At 48.0% G+C, this 14,620-nt stretch overlaps 1 protein-coding gene across 1 annotated transcript in view; it reads left to right on the top strand.

Annotated features, from left to right (window-relative positions):
- Positions 1-14,341, top strand: part of LOC106743236 (protein L-Myc-1a-like) — a 23,553-nt gene extending 9,212 nt beyond the window's left edge. The window contains exon 2 of the mRNA XM_014616874.1: positions 12,349-14,341. Coding sequence (XP_014472360.1) covers positions 12,349-12,917 — 569 coding nt within the window. The 3' untranslated portion in view covers positions 12,918-14,341. The remainder of the gene's footprint in view (positions 1-12,348) is intronic.
- Positions 14,342-14,620: the final 279 nt, after the last annotated feature.

Raw genomic sequence — 14,620 nt, 5'->3', positions numbered from 1 at the left:
TGTCTATCTCGCCCCCCCCCCTCTTCGCCTCTCACCGCCTCCTCTACACTCGCCGCAACGTAACGCACCTTCTGGTTATTGCAAAACGTTTCTGCCTGGCAGTATCGGCGCTGCACACAGGTGGGTTTGGCATCTCCCGGTGGTGTATTTGGTCAACGCTCTCAGTCCGGGCGGAAGCCCGAGTCCGAGTAGTTTTCCCGAGCGCTTTTCCTTCCCTTCGGCCGCCAATCTTCCGCGTTATCCCTCATCTCTTTTTTCTCACTCTCAACATTTCTGTAAATTCAGTGAATATTTAATACCATCGCCCGTGCCGCGACTGCTCGTTGTTGTTGTTTCTCGCTCAAAAAAAAAAAAAAGGGAGAAAAAGGCAAACCGTCGACATTTTCTCCATCGGAGATGATTCCTCCCGCTCTCTTAAATCGGAATTTCCCGACACTTTTTCCCGTACGCGGAAACGACGAGTTATCACGAATCGCTCGCCCGCTATTGTTCCCTCTGTTTTCGCCGCGCTTATTCTCGGAGTGTCGTAAAGCACGCGCCCCTACCTCGCTTTCACCGTTTCCCTCTTCCTCGTCTCGTTCATTTCCGCCTCTCTCGCCGGCTATAATTACGGCCTTTCCCCCGGGAGCAAGTGGGTGACTATTTTTGTTCGGGGACTGTACGGTAAAAGCGCGCATCTCCTGAGATGACGCAATTCATTCATTCATTAACCGCGCGGGCCGGCGCGCGCGTGGGAGAGGCTGCGGCCGGATAAGTGTCGTAGTAAGACCGCCGGCAGTGTCAAGCCGCGCTTAGGACTTTCTAATGTGACGGGACTTTTTCCCGGGGCCGGCGAAACCGCGCGGAGCGCTTAGATTCCATTTAAAGGTCAGCTGGACGTAATTAATCATGCGCGGGAGTGCCACGGTAAAATTCAATAGCGAATTGCGCCACTGTCGTGTCTCCGCGCCGTTTTCACATCATGAAGAGGGTCGGAGGTTCGCGAATCCGCCCTGATCCTTCTCTCTCTCTCTCTCTCTCGCTTTTTCGGACAGTCGAGGAAAGCTTTCGCACAATCGTCGGGATTTCCTACGTGTCGCGAGCGTATACGATGTACGCTCGTATGGGCTGCGATTTCGAGTCGCGATACGCAGTTAATGCCTGCTTTGCATTGCTCGAAGTAATATTCTCCCGGCTCGACACGGGCGTCATTATAATTTCAAATCCGCCGTGTAAGTTATTTAAATGTAATTCCGAAGACTTAGATAACGACTTAATTATCATTTTCGGCCGAACAGATCTATCGGTTATTCCGCGCGGTCAGCCCGCGCGCGTTTCGAGTCGTATAACTATTTCCGGGCTTGACTATTGCTGGGCCGGTAGAGGAGGATAGACTGAGAGGGGGACGGTGGAAAAAGTGGAATCGCGTCTGGCCGACTAACCGGGATGCCTTGACTCTTGCACCGGGAATTGGGCGGTCAGATCGAACGAGCGAAATGTCAGACCCGCGAAATCCTATCTCGGAATGTTGACCCACTGACGTCGATGACGATCCTACCTCTCGTTTCGATCCCCCGCCCCTCCTCCTCTCCCCTCCGGTTCTCTCTCGGGCTCGATTGTCGTTCGCGCGAGAGTAACTCGATTAGCCGAAAGTGCGTTCGATTATCCGCGATCGACGACTTACTCGGCGCAAACGGGGAAAATCCTCGAATACGCTTCGATCCGGCTGACTTAACCTCGAGGAATTTATTCATTCGACTCGATCGGCGAAAATTCATAACAGCGACAACAATATTAATGATAATAATTTTGTCGAGTCAGTATGTCAGTGGATAATTTGGCAACGCGGGATTAAATATGCGTAAAACACACGCGTGAAAAGAGACTCGCGTTGCATTTTAATCGGTCGAGCGGAATACGCGAATACGGAAAATTATAGCCGGTCGAAATTACGGGGGAATTAAAATACGCGCGCGGTTTCCGATTAAACGGTAAATCTGATCGTCCGAATTATAACGCAAATGAATTCCGTCCTCCACGCGCGCCGCGACTTACTGTTGATTATTAATTACGCTGCTTATTCGGCGGCAACGCTCGCATATTGTACTCGCGATCGCTTCGTCCCTTATTGAGAGTCGGCCCCTCCTTTCCTCTCGATCGGCTCGTCGTCGTCGTTATGTCGTTCTTATTGCATTTCTCGTTCGAGGCGGTATGCCAGTCGCTCGCCTACTCTCGAAACGATAGCGTGGTGGAAAGGCACGGGGAAGGGATGCCAAGAGAGCGGAGAGGAAGAAAGGAAAGGGGAGAGACAGGGGGGAATATATATATACATATATATATGTATGTATGAAAGAGGAAAAGAGAGAAAGAGAGAGAGAGAGAGATCGCGAATGAGGCGAGACGGCATTTCGGTAATGAGGCAGATCGGCATTTTGCAGAAATGACGTTTCAACAATAGCGTAATGACGGCGATAAAATAAAAATAGATGGCTTCGCTTTTTCATCGAGTCTACGCTCTAACAGATTGTTACTCGACCATCGCGAATCCGCAAGATAACCGTTAGGAAGTCGCCGAAAGCAAATAGCTGTTACTTCTGTAACGAGTGGGCCGAGTGAAACGAATTAATCATCGTTCCGTGGAAGAAACCCGTGATTTTTATTATCTCCGTGCTATCGCGCGCGTTTCAGCATACTTTAAACTCGCTCTCTCTCTCTCTCTTCCGTTCTGTCTCGCGTAATTGTTCATTTAACAATACCGATATAGATCGTAACTTCGATAATCGTTAACAGCTATTACTATCGTTCAATAACCGATGAATTAGAAGCGAGTTGCCGGAATCGTATTACTTGAGGTACTTTTAAGACGGTATTTACTTTTATTTTACTTCTTTATCTTATATTTTTTTTCATCTTTATTTTCAAGATATTTTTATTACTATAATACTTTCGCAACTTTAAAACTACAGATTACACTTCGCGCAGAAAACCGAGCGCAATTCGTTCAATTTTTTCGTCGTGTTTCTCGTTGCTCATATATTTCACATATTAATCACCGAATTGCGCTTATATTCAATAATCGCGGGGGAAAAGAGATAATGAGGTGCCGATTCAGGTGACTGGTACGAATCAAGCAACTCCTCTCTACTTCGTGTACGCGGGCACAACTTTCCGGAGATAGGACGGTCCGAGCGGATTCGCCGACGGTAGAAAATCGCGCGCTCGAATACGCCTCTCGATGACCCGACGTTGCCGACCGCGCGCGATTGGTAACCGGCGATACCCGACCTCGCGCACGGAAGATACATGCTGCTCAACGAGCGTGATTCATTCTCACACTTTCTCGCGACCGGGCTGGTAGTAGTAGGAGGAGGAGGAGGAGAGGAATCACCCGACAGTCGTTGCTAATGCACCGCTGATTTGCGGCCGACTATCGGCGAGCGCGCGTGGGAGTGTTCTAATTGCGTCCTGGTCACCGGGACGGAGGAGGCCGAGACACTGCGCGACTATTCGCACTCTTACGATCACCAAGACGCCACCGCTATTCCCGGATACTACGGCCGATCGTATATCGTATCCGCCATAAAACACCTATCCTCCTCCCCCGATATTTCTACTCCATCCTCGGGCGAACGGGCGGGCGGAAGAGAGACGGATGGGGGAGATCTCGTCGTAATTGAAGTACTCGCGAAATGGGCGTCGCTAGAGTACCTGTAATAAGTGTACAGGCACCGTCGCTGGCCACCATGTTCGGGTTAAAACCGGAAGTTCGCGGCTGTAACACGCGAAATGTTGGAATGTTATTAAAGTAGGAGCAAACCGAAAGGAATGAATAATTAATCGCAATATGAAACGTACAAATTCATCTTGCTTTTAACATACTTCGTAGACTTCGTAAATGGCAGATTTCTGCTGTCATTCCGGTAATATTGGTTGCTTGTCAGCAAGAAGAGGCACGAATCGACGCGAGGTTGGTAATATCATTGCTTGTCGTCGTACACTTATTTCGCATTTGGCGAGGAAAGGAATAACAGATGATATTATTACACTTGTGTCGACTTTTGCCTCTCGTTGGGAAGCGACCTTCGACACGTCCCAATCGGAAGCCGAGCCGAACACGGCGGAGCCAATTAGAAATCAGAAACACGATGTCTACACTGTTATTACTCCAGGCTTTGCGACTTTGCCCCCGCGCCGAGAACAGGACCCGATACCGACGATAACGCGTGGGTGCAGGCGGATGTGACGACAATAGTCGCTCTCTCACGCACCATCGATCGGGCACACCAATGCTTCGGCTCGTTTAGGTGTCGACAATAGGAAGAGAGAGAGAGAGAGAGAGAGAGAAAGTCTGACCTCACTTTACGCGTTTCGCGCGGGCGCGAGTCTTCGAATACTCGTGTTGTTCGCTGTCGGCCGAGGATGTGACGATAATTCGCCGGTAGTTATTATTATTTCGTCGGCGGCGTGAATTCCAAGTTCGAATTCCCGGTGGCGACGTTCACTTTCGTAACTGGATTGGACGGGGCTCGTTGGTTACGAGACATCACGAGGCTCGGGCATGAGGAGATTTATGGGCTTCGCCTTATATACGGGCGACCAGGAAGAGAAACCGTGCCGTCACGCTCGCATATGTGGCTCGCGGAAAAGGATCGTCATTCGAGGCCGCTTTAAAGCTACAAACAGCTTCCCGGCGAGGAATCTCNCCCCCCCCCCCCCTCTCTCTCTCGCTCGCTCGCTCGCTCTTTCTCGTGCACGTGAAGACGTCCAAGATATCGCGAATCAGCAGATTCTAATGGACCGTCTGAGCGAAACTGGCACATGTGTCGGATAACGGATGAGTGCGTTCTGACGTGTCGCGTTAGGTACTCGTGGAAACACTGATTGTTGCAAACGGGCATCGCGTGAATCAGCCGCAATTGTTCGTCGTTTCACTCGGAAAGCGGAAAACTCGGCGTATCCATCCTCCTCTTTTACCCTAAAGGCCGGGGAAAGGTCAGAGGTCGTGGTCGATCTGTGATTTGAAATTAACGCCGGTGGGAGAGAGCAAAGTCTATCGCTGAGTCTTCTCGTTCTTGTCTATTTGTTGAACTTCGATCATTCATCGAATCGACAATTGACGTCACTCGACCGCCCTGAGATACACCGTCGGCGAAATCGTGTAGAAATCGGATTGATTTTCTCCGGGACGATAACTCGGGGAAAACTCTCGTCGGAGACGCGGCTGTCCGCACGGGTGGGCCGAGGAAACAACAGTTGCGCAAGGGAGGGGTCGCCTAAAAATGGACTATCGCGAGAGGAAGCTGTCTTTTTGAACGTAAATCCCCGAGTATCGTACGTGGCAAAGAGAGAAAGAGAGGCAGAGGGAAAGAGTGAGTAAGAGAATGATAAAAGCATGAATGACGGCTATCCGTGGCGGCTTTCGTATGTCGAGACCGCTCTCGGCGGGAAGTTCGCATAGGTCACGGACCTCATACGTCGCTCTTACGTATCGGCCGGCGTTATCGTCAAACGGGCCGAGCAGGTCGCGTCGTATATCGGAGGACCTACATCGTTATCGCGCGAAACACGAAACCCGAGCGTCATCCGGCGGTGGTCGGCTGTTACGATGCCTGTGTATCGATGTGGCAGATTCGCGATATCCTTGCCACCCTTATTGCTGTGAGAGCTGCGTTGATTAGATAATTTCTTCGCCTGTCTCCCCTTATCGGAACATATTTCCTCTCGTTTCATCTTCTCCTCTCTCAAGCAACCGCTGCTGATACTCGGCGAGAGGATCTTACACCGGAAAAAGAAAGCGCTGCTATTCAAGCGATATTCACTGGTCTCGAAGCAAATCGCTTCGACGCTCCTTCGCGCAAATATTTCGTATTTGTAATTTTATATGATATCACTTTTATATAGTTTTTATTAAAATAGTATGTAATAGTGTATGGAGTGTATATAATGCATATAGTATATTAGTATTGATTATATATATTCACGATGTTATGAATATCAAAATTCACTTTTAGAAAGTACTTATTGGATAGGGAAATCTAAATTTGTAACCACTGGATTTCTTTGGTGGTAAAGAGTATAAACATTCTCGTAGATTTAAAATCACTTTACATTTACGTACAGTAGTTTATTTATAAAATAAGGTATCACTGTGATGAAATAAGTATTTTCACGAGCTACTAAAATATATCTAAACTGATAAAAATATTACTCGACCGAGAAACAGTGAATACGTTTACTTGATTCCAGCACTTTTTTCCGTGTAAGAGAGAACGAGGAGATACTGCAACTTTTACATTTCTTTTTTTAATTTGCCGGATTTTCACGCCCCTCCGCGTTTCACTTCTACGCTCAACCGTCCGTCGATATATGTTGGAACGGTCACCAGCCTCAGTTCTCAGTTCCGACCGGGAACAGATTCACCCCAGTTTCTCTCGTGAGACCACCCCTCCCGTCGCCCCACGAGAGAATTCTCACCACCGCGCGCTAATTACGGACGTTGCCGCGGATCCGATCCTAGCGCTCTCGGGTGGAGCCGCGGTGTTCGTTCGGATAGCAGCCGAAAATCGCGGCCGTGTCTTTCGGAGCGTGCCCGCCGCCTCCGAGGGTGAGGGAGAAAGGTCCGGACGCGCGGGGCGCGTCGGAAAGCGCGGGAGAGTACTTTCACCCTGAATCCACGCCCAAACGTCCCCTAACGCGGCCACGCTCGATACTCGCGCCGAGAGGAGTCCACCCTCTCCCTCTCGCGATCCCTCCGCCGCCCCCTCCCTATCATCGTCGCGCCGGCTATCTCAATGGCAGGGAGAGGAGGAGAGGCGATCGATTCGCGCGTCGACGTACTACTATGGCCTGCTTACGCGGAGAACACTGACCCCCAAGGTCGTTCTTCCGCGGCTGCACGTGCTGCGCGAATTGACGCTGCCCCTCCCCATCGGTCCTCCCTCCGTCCTCCCTCTCTCCGTTACGGCCTCGCGGCTACCCTCCTCTCCTCCTCGCCCTCTCCCCTCTATCCGTTTCTCTCCTTCCCGACGTCGCCCCCGCTTTTCCTCGCGCCAAGTCGAGTTGCATCGACGCGCGCTCGCCTTGCAGCAACGGCGGCGGCGAACCGCCGACCCGTTTCGCGGCCTCCGCGCTCACCGCGTCGCGGCGACACGTGTGACCACTTACGATATTGCCGATGCCGATACTCGCGAAATATACGACGGGTGGTCGAGGGAAAGAGAGGTAGATGGAATAGAGTGGAGAGAGAGAGAGAGAGAGAGAGAGGTGAAGGACAGCTCGATAAGGTGCGAAGTGGCGACTGGGGAACTTTGATTATACCGCGGAGTCAAGTGCGCCTACTCGGCGAAAAAACGTGATTGGAGGTGAGAGAACACGCCGATCGAGTATCCGGCGTATAATGTTCACTTCGCGATCTTCGCCGGCTGGAAACCGCTGAGAACCGAGCTGTCCACGCGAGCCGACATCCGCTTCTGCTGTTTACCGCGCATCCTCCGCCAGGCCCGATTAATACCTGGCCGCTCGTCGGATGGGAGGGAACGATTACCGGTTAATGAGTGAGTCGTTGCACAACGGATATGTGTATGACGTTAGGTCGTCGTCGCTCGATTACGTCGACGGAGCGCCGCGTAATCGCCGCGATATCGCGCACGTGCGCGCAAGAAAGACAGAAAGAGAAAGAACGAGGGATAGATAGATAGATAGATAGAGAGAGGGAGAGAAGGAGAGAAAGAGAGACTCGCGTTGAGCAAGTGGAGGAGACGCAGACACCGTGAATTCCGGGGCCTGGGCGATTATTAGCATATATTCTAACGCTCAATTGCGCGCTCGAGCGCGAGCGAACGCACGACGTCGCGAGGCCGCTTCCGCGTTCCCGCCTCGCGGATTCCCGCTCTCTCTCTCTCTCTCTCTCCTTCTCTCGTTTGTTCTCTCGCTCTGCCTGCCCGCCGTACGCACGTCGCTGAGCCGTGGCTAATTAAACGCGTTGCTGGAGAGACGAACGTCGCGGAACATCGCGAGGGATCTCTTCTCCGCGGCCGGGATATTCGCGCGCGCCTCGCTTACGGGGCTCTTGCATTTTATCGCGACTCAGAGAATCGAGATACATATACGGGAGATCACGCATCGTGTCGACGGAATTAACCGGGGTTGGCTATTCGAGAGATCGGCGCGCACGTGTCAGCCGAACGGCGCGTACCTGTTCTACCTTGTTGGCTCGCGAACGTATTGGCGCCGCTCGCCCGCCTTTGCGAATCAAACCCTCGGCCAGCTAATTTCGTCCGGTGTCCCGTTATTTCGGGACGTTTCGCGCCTTTTTTCACCGCAGTCGGCCGTCGGCTGCGTCCTGGCGACGCGCCAGCCTCGAGATTCGTACGTCTGAACGCATGCATGCAAGCGGGCACGTGGAAGCGCGACGACGTGCGAGACCGCTCTCGTGCACACACGTGCGATCGGTCTCTCATGCCTGAACCCGGCGAACGAGTCGGGCTCTCTATCTCTATCTCTCTCTCTTGTCTTCTTCCTCGTTCCTCGATCGTCTGCTCTTCCGCTTGTCCCCGTTCGGCCGGCTGAAATGTTACGGCACAGGTGGAGCGCTGCCAGAAAGGGCACACGGTGGGTGCGAGGGAGAGCTGATAAATGAACGGTGCTAATTGAATTCTCCGTCGAAACTCGCCGTGCGAATCGCGCGATCGAGGTGTGCGATTTTGAACGCACTCCGGGGAAGGAAGAGAGCGACAGGAGGTTCCGCGACCGTCGCGTTTAATACACCGGCGGCGGATAAGGTTTCGCTGAAATTCTGCACGCGTCTTTGAAAATCGAGAAGTCTCACTGTGTACGTTTCTGCGAGACGCCTTCGTTGCCAATGTGTTCAGCTGAAAGTCGCTCGCTACGAGAGAACTCGGGCGATACTTTTGGTGTAATGATGCTTAATATGATGCATGTTCACACTGAAATTACGTGCGAAAGGGGGGAATTGAATATTTGACACGCGTGCGGCGAGGGTCCACTGCTAAAATCGCGACGCAGCCCGGGCTCCTGGGGAAAACGAGTTGACAGCGCGCGTCCCTCGGCAACCACGTGCTCACGGAGGCGTTCTAGGCGACATGCGAAACCGTGGGCGTTTCTGCAAACCACGTCATCCTCGCTGTGCCTGGTACAGTCAGTGAAAATCCGGTTAGTCCGGATTCCTGGCTGTACAGCCGCTAATTCTGCCGGCAAGGGCGCTTCCGTAACGCGACTCGTGCGATATCGTTTTCGCGACCGCGCGAACCCAGGATAGCATTCAGTGCGTAGAGACACGTGAGGGAGGCTGAGAGAGAGAGAGAGAGACGAAACAAATAAAGAAAAGGGGAGAGCCGTTCGTTCACGAGTTTCTCAATTGTTGTAACGCAACAACGTGGTCGTCCGCTGACGAACGTCGCGCATCTCGCACTGTCGTCGCTCGTCGGTTTATCTTATCTTTATTGAGTCAATTCCCTCGGCGCTTCCCAAACGATTTGTACGTAATAAAGCGCAATAGGCCGTTATTAACTTATTATGTCTCAATATTTCCGTTTCGAAGCCGCGATTGTCTCGCGTCAAGGATGTACAAACCCGCGACTCCCCCCCCCCNCCCCCCCCCCCCGTTTCTCCCACGACTGCTTACTGAAGGAAAGAGGTAAAATAATAAAATCACGGTTTTCGGTTCAGAGAGAGAGAGAGAGTGAGAGAAGCCGAAATCACGGTGTCTCCGCAATTTTCCGCATAATCGGGATCAAGTTGAGATGTAGCGAAAATAAGTGTCCCTCCTCAGAACGATAGTCAGCAGGAGAAGGAGCAGGATCTTGGGGATAAATATTATCGGTCGTCCACCGCCGACGATTTCGCGTGTGCCGAAGAGAACCCGCTGAGTCACCCGTTGGCTATCGACGACGATTTCTTTCTCATTCACTTTCCGAAACGGTCCTGCGGCCTTCACCCTGACCGCCGCGGTGCACCGGCGGGAAAGACAGAGAGGCGATTGTCCCGTCGCGGCCAATTAACAACATTCTAGCGTCGATACTAACGAGGTTTCGCAGAATACGAATGATCGGGGATCGTCGAGGCCTCGACGGGCCGCGAAAACTCGTCGCGACTTTTTTCCTCGCTTTTTCTGACCGGCCGAAAGTGGGGAGTGTCTGGTCGTCGTGATTGATGACGCGTTTCTCGGTCGTGTTGGTGTTAGCTATATCGGCCGATTCTTTTTGCGTAATTTTTGCAGTTTCGAAAACTCCTGATGGTACTCGCGCGTGGAGTATGCAGAGATGATGACGCGAAAGATACACACGAGGGAAAAGACAGAAGATACTTTGTTGCATCTCACTATGGAACGAGTTGCTTTTATCGCACCGTTGATGAATTGCATGTATTGTATTAAAGCATGAGAATTTATTTAACGCATGCTAATGTTTTCGTTTTTATATGTATTGACAGATAGGTCAGATGGCGTTGTTCACAGCTCACTCTTATATTTAATATAGTCGTCATACGCAGTAGAAAATGCAGCAACAATTTTATGTTAATAACGGTCCATGCAAACTTTTGTGTTACTTTAGTATGGAAAATAACACGGGGATAGTAGTACTGGGATAAATATATGTTAATTTAACATATATTTGTGTGCTTCATAACGTAAATTCCTAAATGTTAAAGTAAAAATTGGAGTAGAGCTCTATTAACGCATCGTTTCTTATACACAATTATTTGTGCAGTCATAATCATTATTACATCAACTTAAATAACTAATCACAATCATGATCATTAAAATAAATAACTGATCATAATCGTGTACATAGTCATAGTCATATCGTAATCATATCACGGGGATAATCATTGTAATCATTGCAAATCCTTTGGCTGAAACTCTTCTTGCACATTTCCTACACGTATCTTACTGTTTTAAATCACATCGTTTAACACGATTGGATGTGTTAACACGTCGTAATTTAACGTGTTAATTCAACACAATTAAACGTTTTAAATGACGTAAGCAAAAAAAAACGCATACAAATAGCTTTTGTCAAATGTGTTATTTTTAGATGTTTTATGCGTGTAAAAATAACACACTTGAATTTACAGTGATCTACGAGGGTGGTCCCTGAAGTACCCGAAAACACAAAAATTTTGGAAAAAAATGTATTTATTTTTCAATATAATCTCCTTTCAGCTCTATACACTTTTCCCAGCGATGTTCAATAAGTTCGATATCCTTTTTATAATAAGAACTGTCTTGCTTCTCAAAATAACCATTAACTGCCGACATCACTTCTTCATCGTTGGAAAATCTTTGACCACTGAGCCATTTTTTCAAGTTTGGGAACAGAAAATAATCCGAGAGGGCGTTTGTTACTGCGAAACTTTGCTAAACACTCAATTGAAACATCTTCACGACACTGTTTTTGCTCGAGTGTGAGCAAACGCGGCACCCATCTTGCACACAGCTTTCTCATGTCCAAATTTTCAGATAATATGCGATGTACCGCACATTTTGAAATGCTTACTATGTCTGCTAGCTCGCGCACTTTCAGTCGACGATCATCCAGTACCGCTTTGTGGATTTTCTTCACCATTTCTGGAGTCGTCACCTCGTTTGGTCGACCACTGCGATGCTCGTCTTGGCAGCTCGTACGGCCTCGTTTAAACTCTGCTACCAAATATTTTACTTTTGTAAACGAAGGAGCAGACTCACCCAGAGTAGAATCCAGTTCAGCTTTTATATTGGTTGGGCTGAGGCCTTTCAAATAAAAGTATTGTATCACATAACGATGAACAATTTTCTCCATTTTCACAAATTCACTGAAAACGTTCACTATTGATGGCTGCCAAACAAATACTACACAACGTGGCGTCTTCAAACTTGAAACATATGCTTTATAGATTGTGTACTTTTTAATACAGTGATATTTTTCAAACAACTACCGCCATCTCTAGGTCAGGTCGGATAGTTCAGGGACCACCCTCGTAGTTTCCACTGATCATCTGTACGAATATTATTTATAACAATCCTTACATATGAGGCACAAAAAAGCTCTTTTTTCCTCAGAAGGGATAGAAAATAGAGATCACCAAATAGGAAAGAATTGCAGGCCAAGTACTAATACGGCTGCCTACGTGAAATCCGTTTGTCATTACTGAATACCTTGCCAAGCTTCAATATTAGCCGAATATGTACAATTCCTACGGGGTGTGTCTTTTGTTTCTTTCCTTTTCTGTTCCTCTTTATTGGTTCATGTGTATAATATACAAATCTAGATGCTTTGCAATTTTGGTTCTTACGCTTGCGTTTAACATTTACTTTATCCTAATGATCGAACAGTTCATTTCTTAATATTCTGTCTATTCGTTTCGTTATAGAAGAGGAGGAAATCGATGTAGTGAATTACGACAACGTCCACCGATTGAGAAGTATCCAAGGTATCCACGTCTCCAATCAATTGCCCGGCGCGAACAACCTAGCAATACCTGTTCGCCGGCCGCGCGGCCGTCCACGCAACTCAGCTCGGAGGCGGTCCGCGGAAGAACTCGAGGACGAGGAAGAGCAACCAGATCCTAAGCGACCGAGAAGACGTCAATCCTCCCAGCAAGGAGCAGCTGGAAGCAGTTCCCAAGATCTTTCGTCGCAGGACAGGAGGGATCTGCACAACAGGATGGAGAAGGAGAGGCGGATTACTCTGAAGAACCTCTTCGACAACTTGAGGGAGGAAGTTCCTAACATCAAGTCAAACTCTAGGACCTCTAAAGTAGCTATTCTTACTGAAGCAACGGAATACATCAAAGAATTGCGAAAATTAGAGAAGATGATGGAAGAGGGAATGAGAAACGTAATAAAAGAGAAAAGATTGCTGAGGGCCAAGCTCATGGAGCATGGAAGGAAAGCACGAAAGATGCGTGGGGCGCAATCAGCGAATGCGCAATCAAAATAGCACGCATTGTCGCCAGATCGCGCTTCACCTACCTGCTCCATGTCGCATGCTCTCGAACACCGTCCAGCTGAGAGCAACGATGACACGAAATATCCAGTGCGACGAGTAGCCACGTCTCAGCTAAAACATGATGCAGAGGCCGTGATATACGTGGCACGGACGGTGTGAGGAAAGGATCAGCCAACCGGGAACGTCAGCAGCATATCAGCGAATTTTCGGGGTCCCGGTGCGGAGAATGAAGACAACGCGGGAGTGCGAGACCAACGTCGCGGACAGTCTCGACGAGAGAGAGACTCTCGCGCAACGGATGATCGACAGGGTGTACGTACGTTACCAAATCAGGATACAACATTTATCCGTAAGGAAAACGTACACCTCGCTTTTATCCCCCTGCCACTTCACCGGCTTTATCTCTAGGGGGGGAGGCATAATTTATGCAAATATTAAATGCATAAATTCATGCAAATGAAAAAAAAGATTTGCCTATAATGTGTACATAATGATGATATGTGTATGATATGCGATGAATGATCGATATACACGCCTGAATGTACACATTATATCATTCCGGTTACCATCTTATCGGATATCTTATTCGGTTACCGCGGAGAACGCCTTACCGTACGCTAATAAGAGTTCATCGTTTCGGCTTTGGTTCGCTGAATCCGCGGTTCGAACTAAAGCAGCAAATTACGACGACACGCCCGCCCATGTTTGAATAAGGTTGTCAGCAACTGCCGCGATAAAGAGCTGACTCCAACGTCTTGCGCGACTTGCTTTATTTACGCGGTGGAAATCAAAACGTACAATATTATCAATCGGACAATAACAGCCCGCGCGAATACCGACTTTGAAGTAAAATATCATTCTTCGTGCTTGAACATTCATGTTGGGATTTTGGTCGGACTTCCTTATCGTTCCAGAAACGAGGGAAAATCACATTGAACTTCGCTCTTTTACTCCACAGAACTTCCCCAGTGCTACATTTTTAAGAGGGTATTCTCATTTGAAATGTTTTCGGAATTTCTTTCTTATTATTTTGCTAACACAGAACGCCGAAAGTTGGTCGCCACGTTTCCGAACGTCGTAGGCTTCTGAATCTGGAAAAAATTATTAAACTATGAATTTGTAGCTATCGTCCCTACTACGATGAAATCAATATTCTCAATATTTCGATTTTTTTAAAGATCCTCAAAGCTAAAAACAAGTGGCCGAAAATCGATTTTTCTCTTCCAAATCATGTTATTTTGTCAAAAATCACTTTTATTCTTCATTCTGCTGAAAATTATAACTACAAGTTTATAGTTTAATCATTTTTTTGCTGTTTCGATTTCAGAAGTTTGCAACATCTGAAATCGTGGCAACCTTGCAAGCAAAACTCTCATTCACATGCACAAATTTATTTATTACATTATTAATTTTGATATGATAATAGAGATAATAATATGTAAATTACCGTATATAGTCAACACATGGATAAATATTTCCACAAAACTTCAAAATCATATTTAGATTATTATATGTATAGATTATTATATGTATAGATGAATATATATATAGATTTTCCAAAAAGAAATTCTAAAAATCATTTATATAAATCGACGTTTCAAATGAGAATATCCTCTTAAATTTTTTAAAGTATATTTTGGATTTTTTCCAACGAATTAAAATGTTCTCTGATTTGCTAACTTTATCCTTCATAA

Source organism: Dinoponera quadriceps, unplaced genomic scaffold (assembly GCF_001313825.1).
Source record: "Dinoponera quadriceps isolate SergipeBrazil2010 unplaced genomic scaffold, ASM131382v1 scaffold616, whole genome shotgun sequence".
NCBI lineage: Eukaryota > Metazoa > Arthropoda > Insecta > Hymenoptera > Formicidae > Dinoponera > Dinoponera quadriceps.
This window is presented reverse-complemented; position numbering and strand designations above follow the sequence as displayed.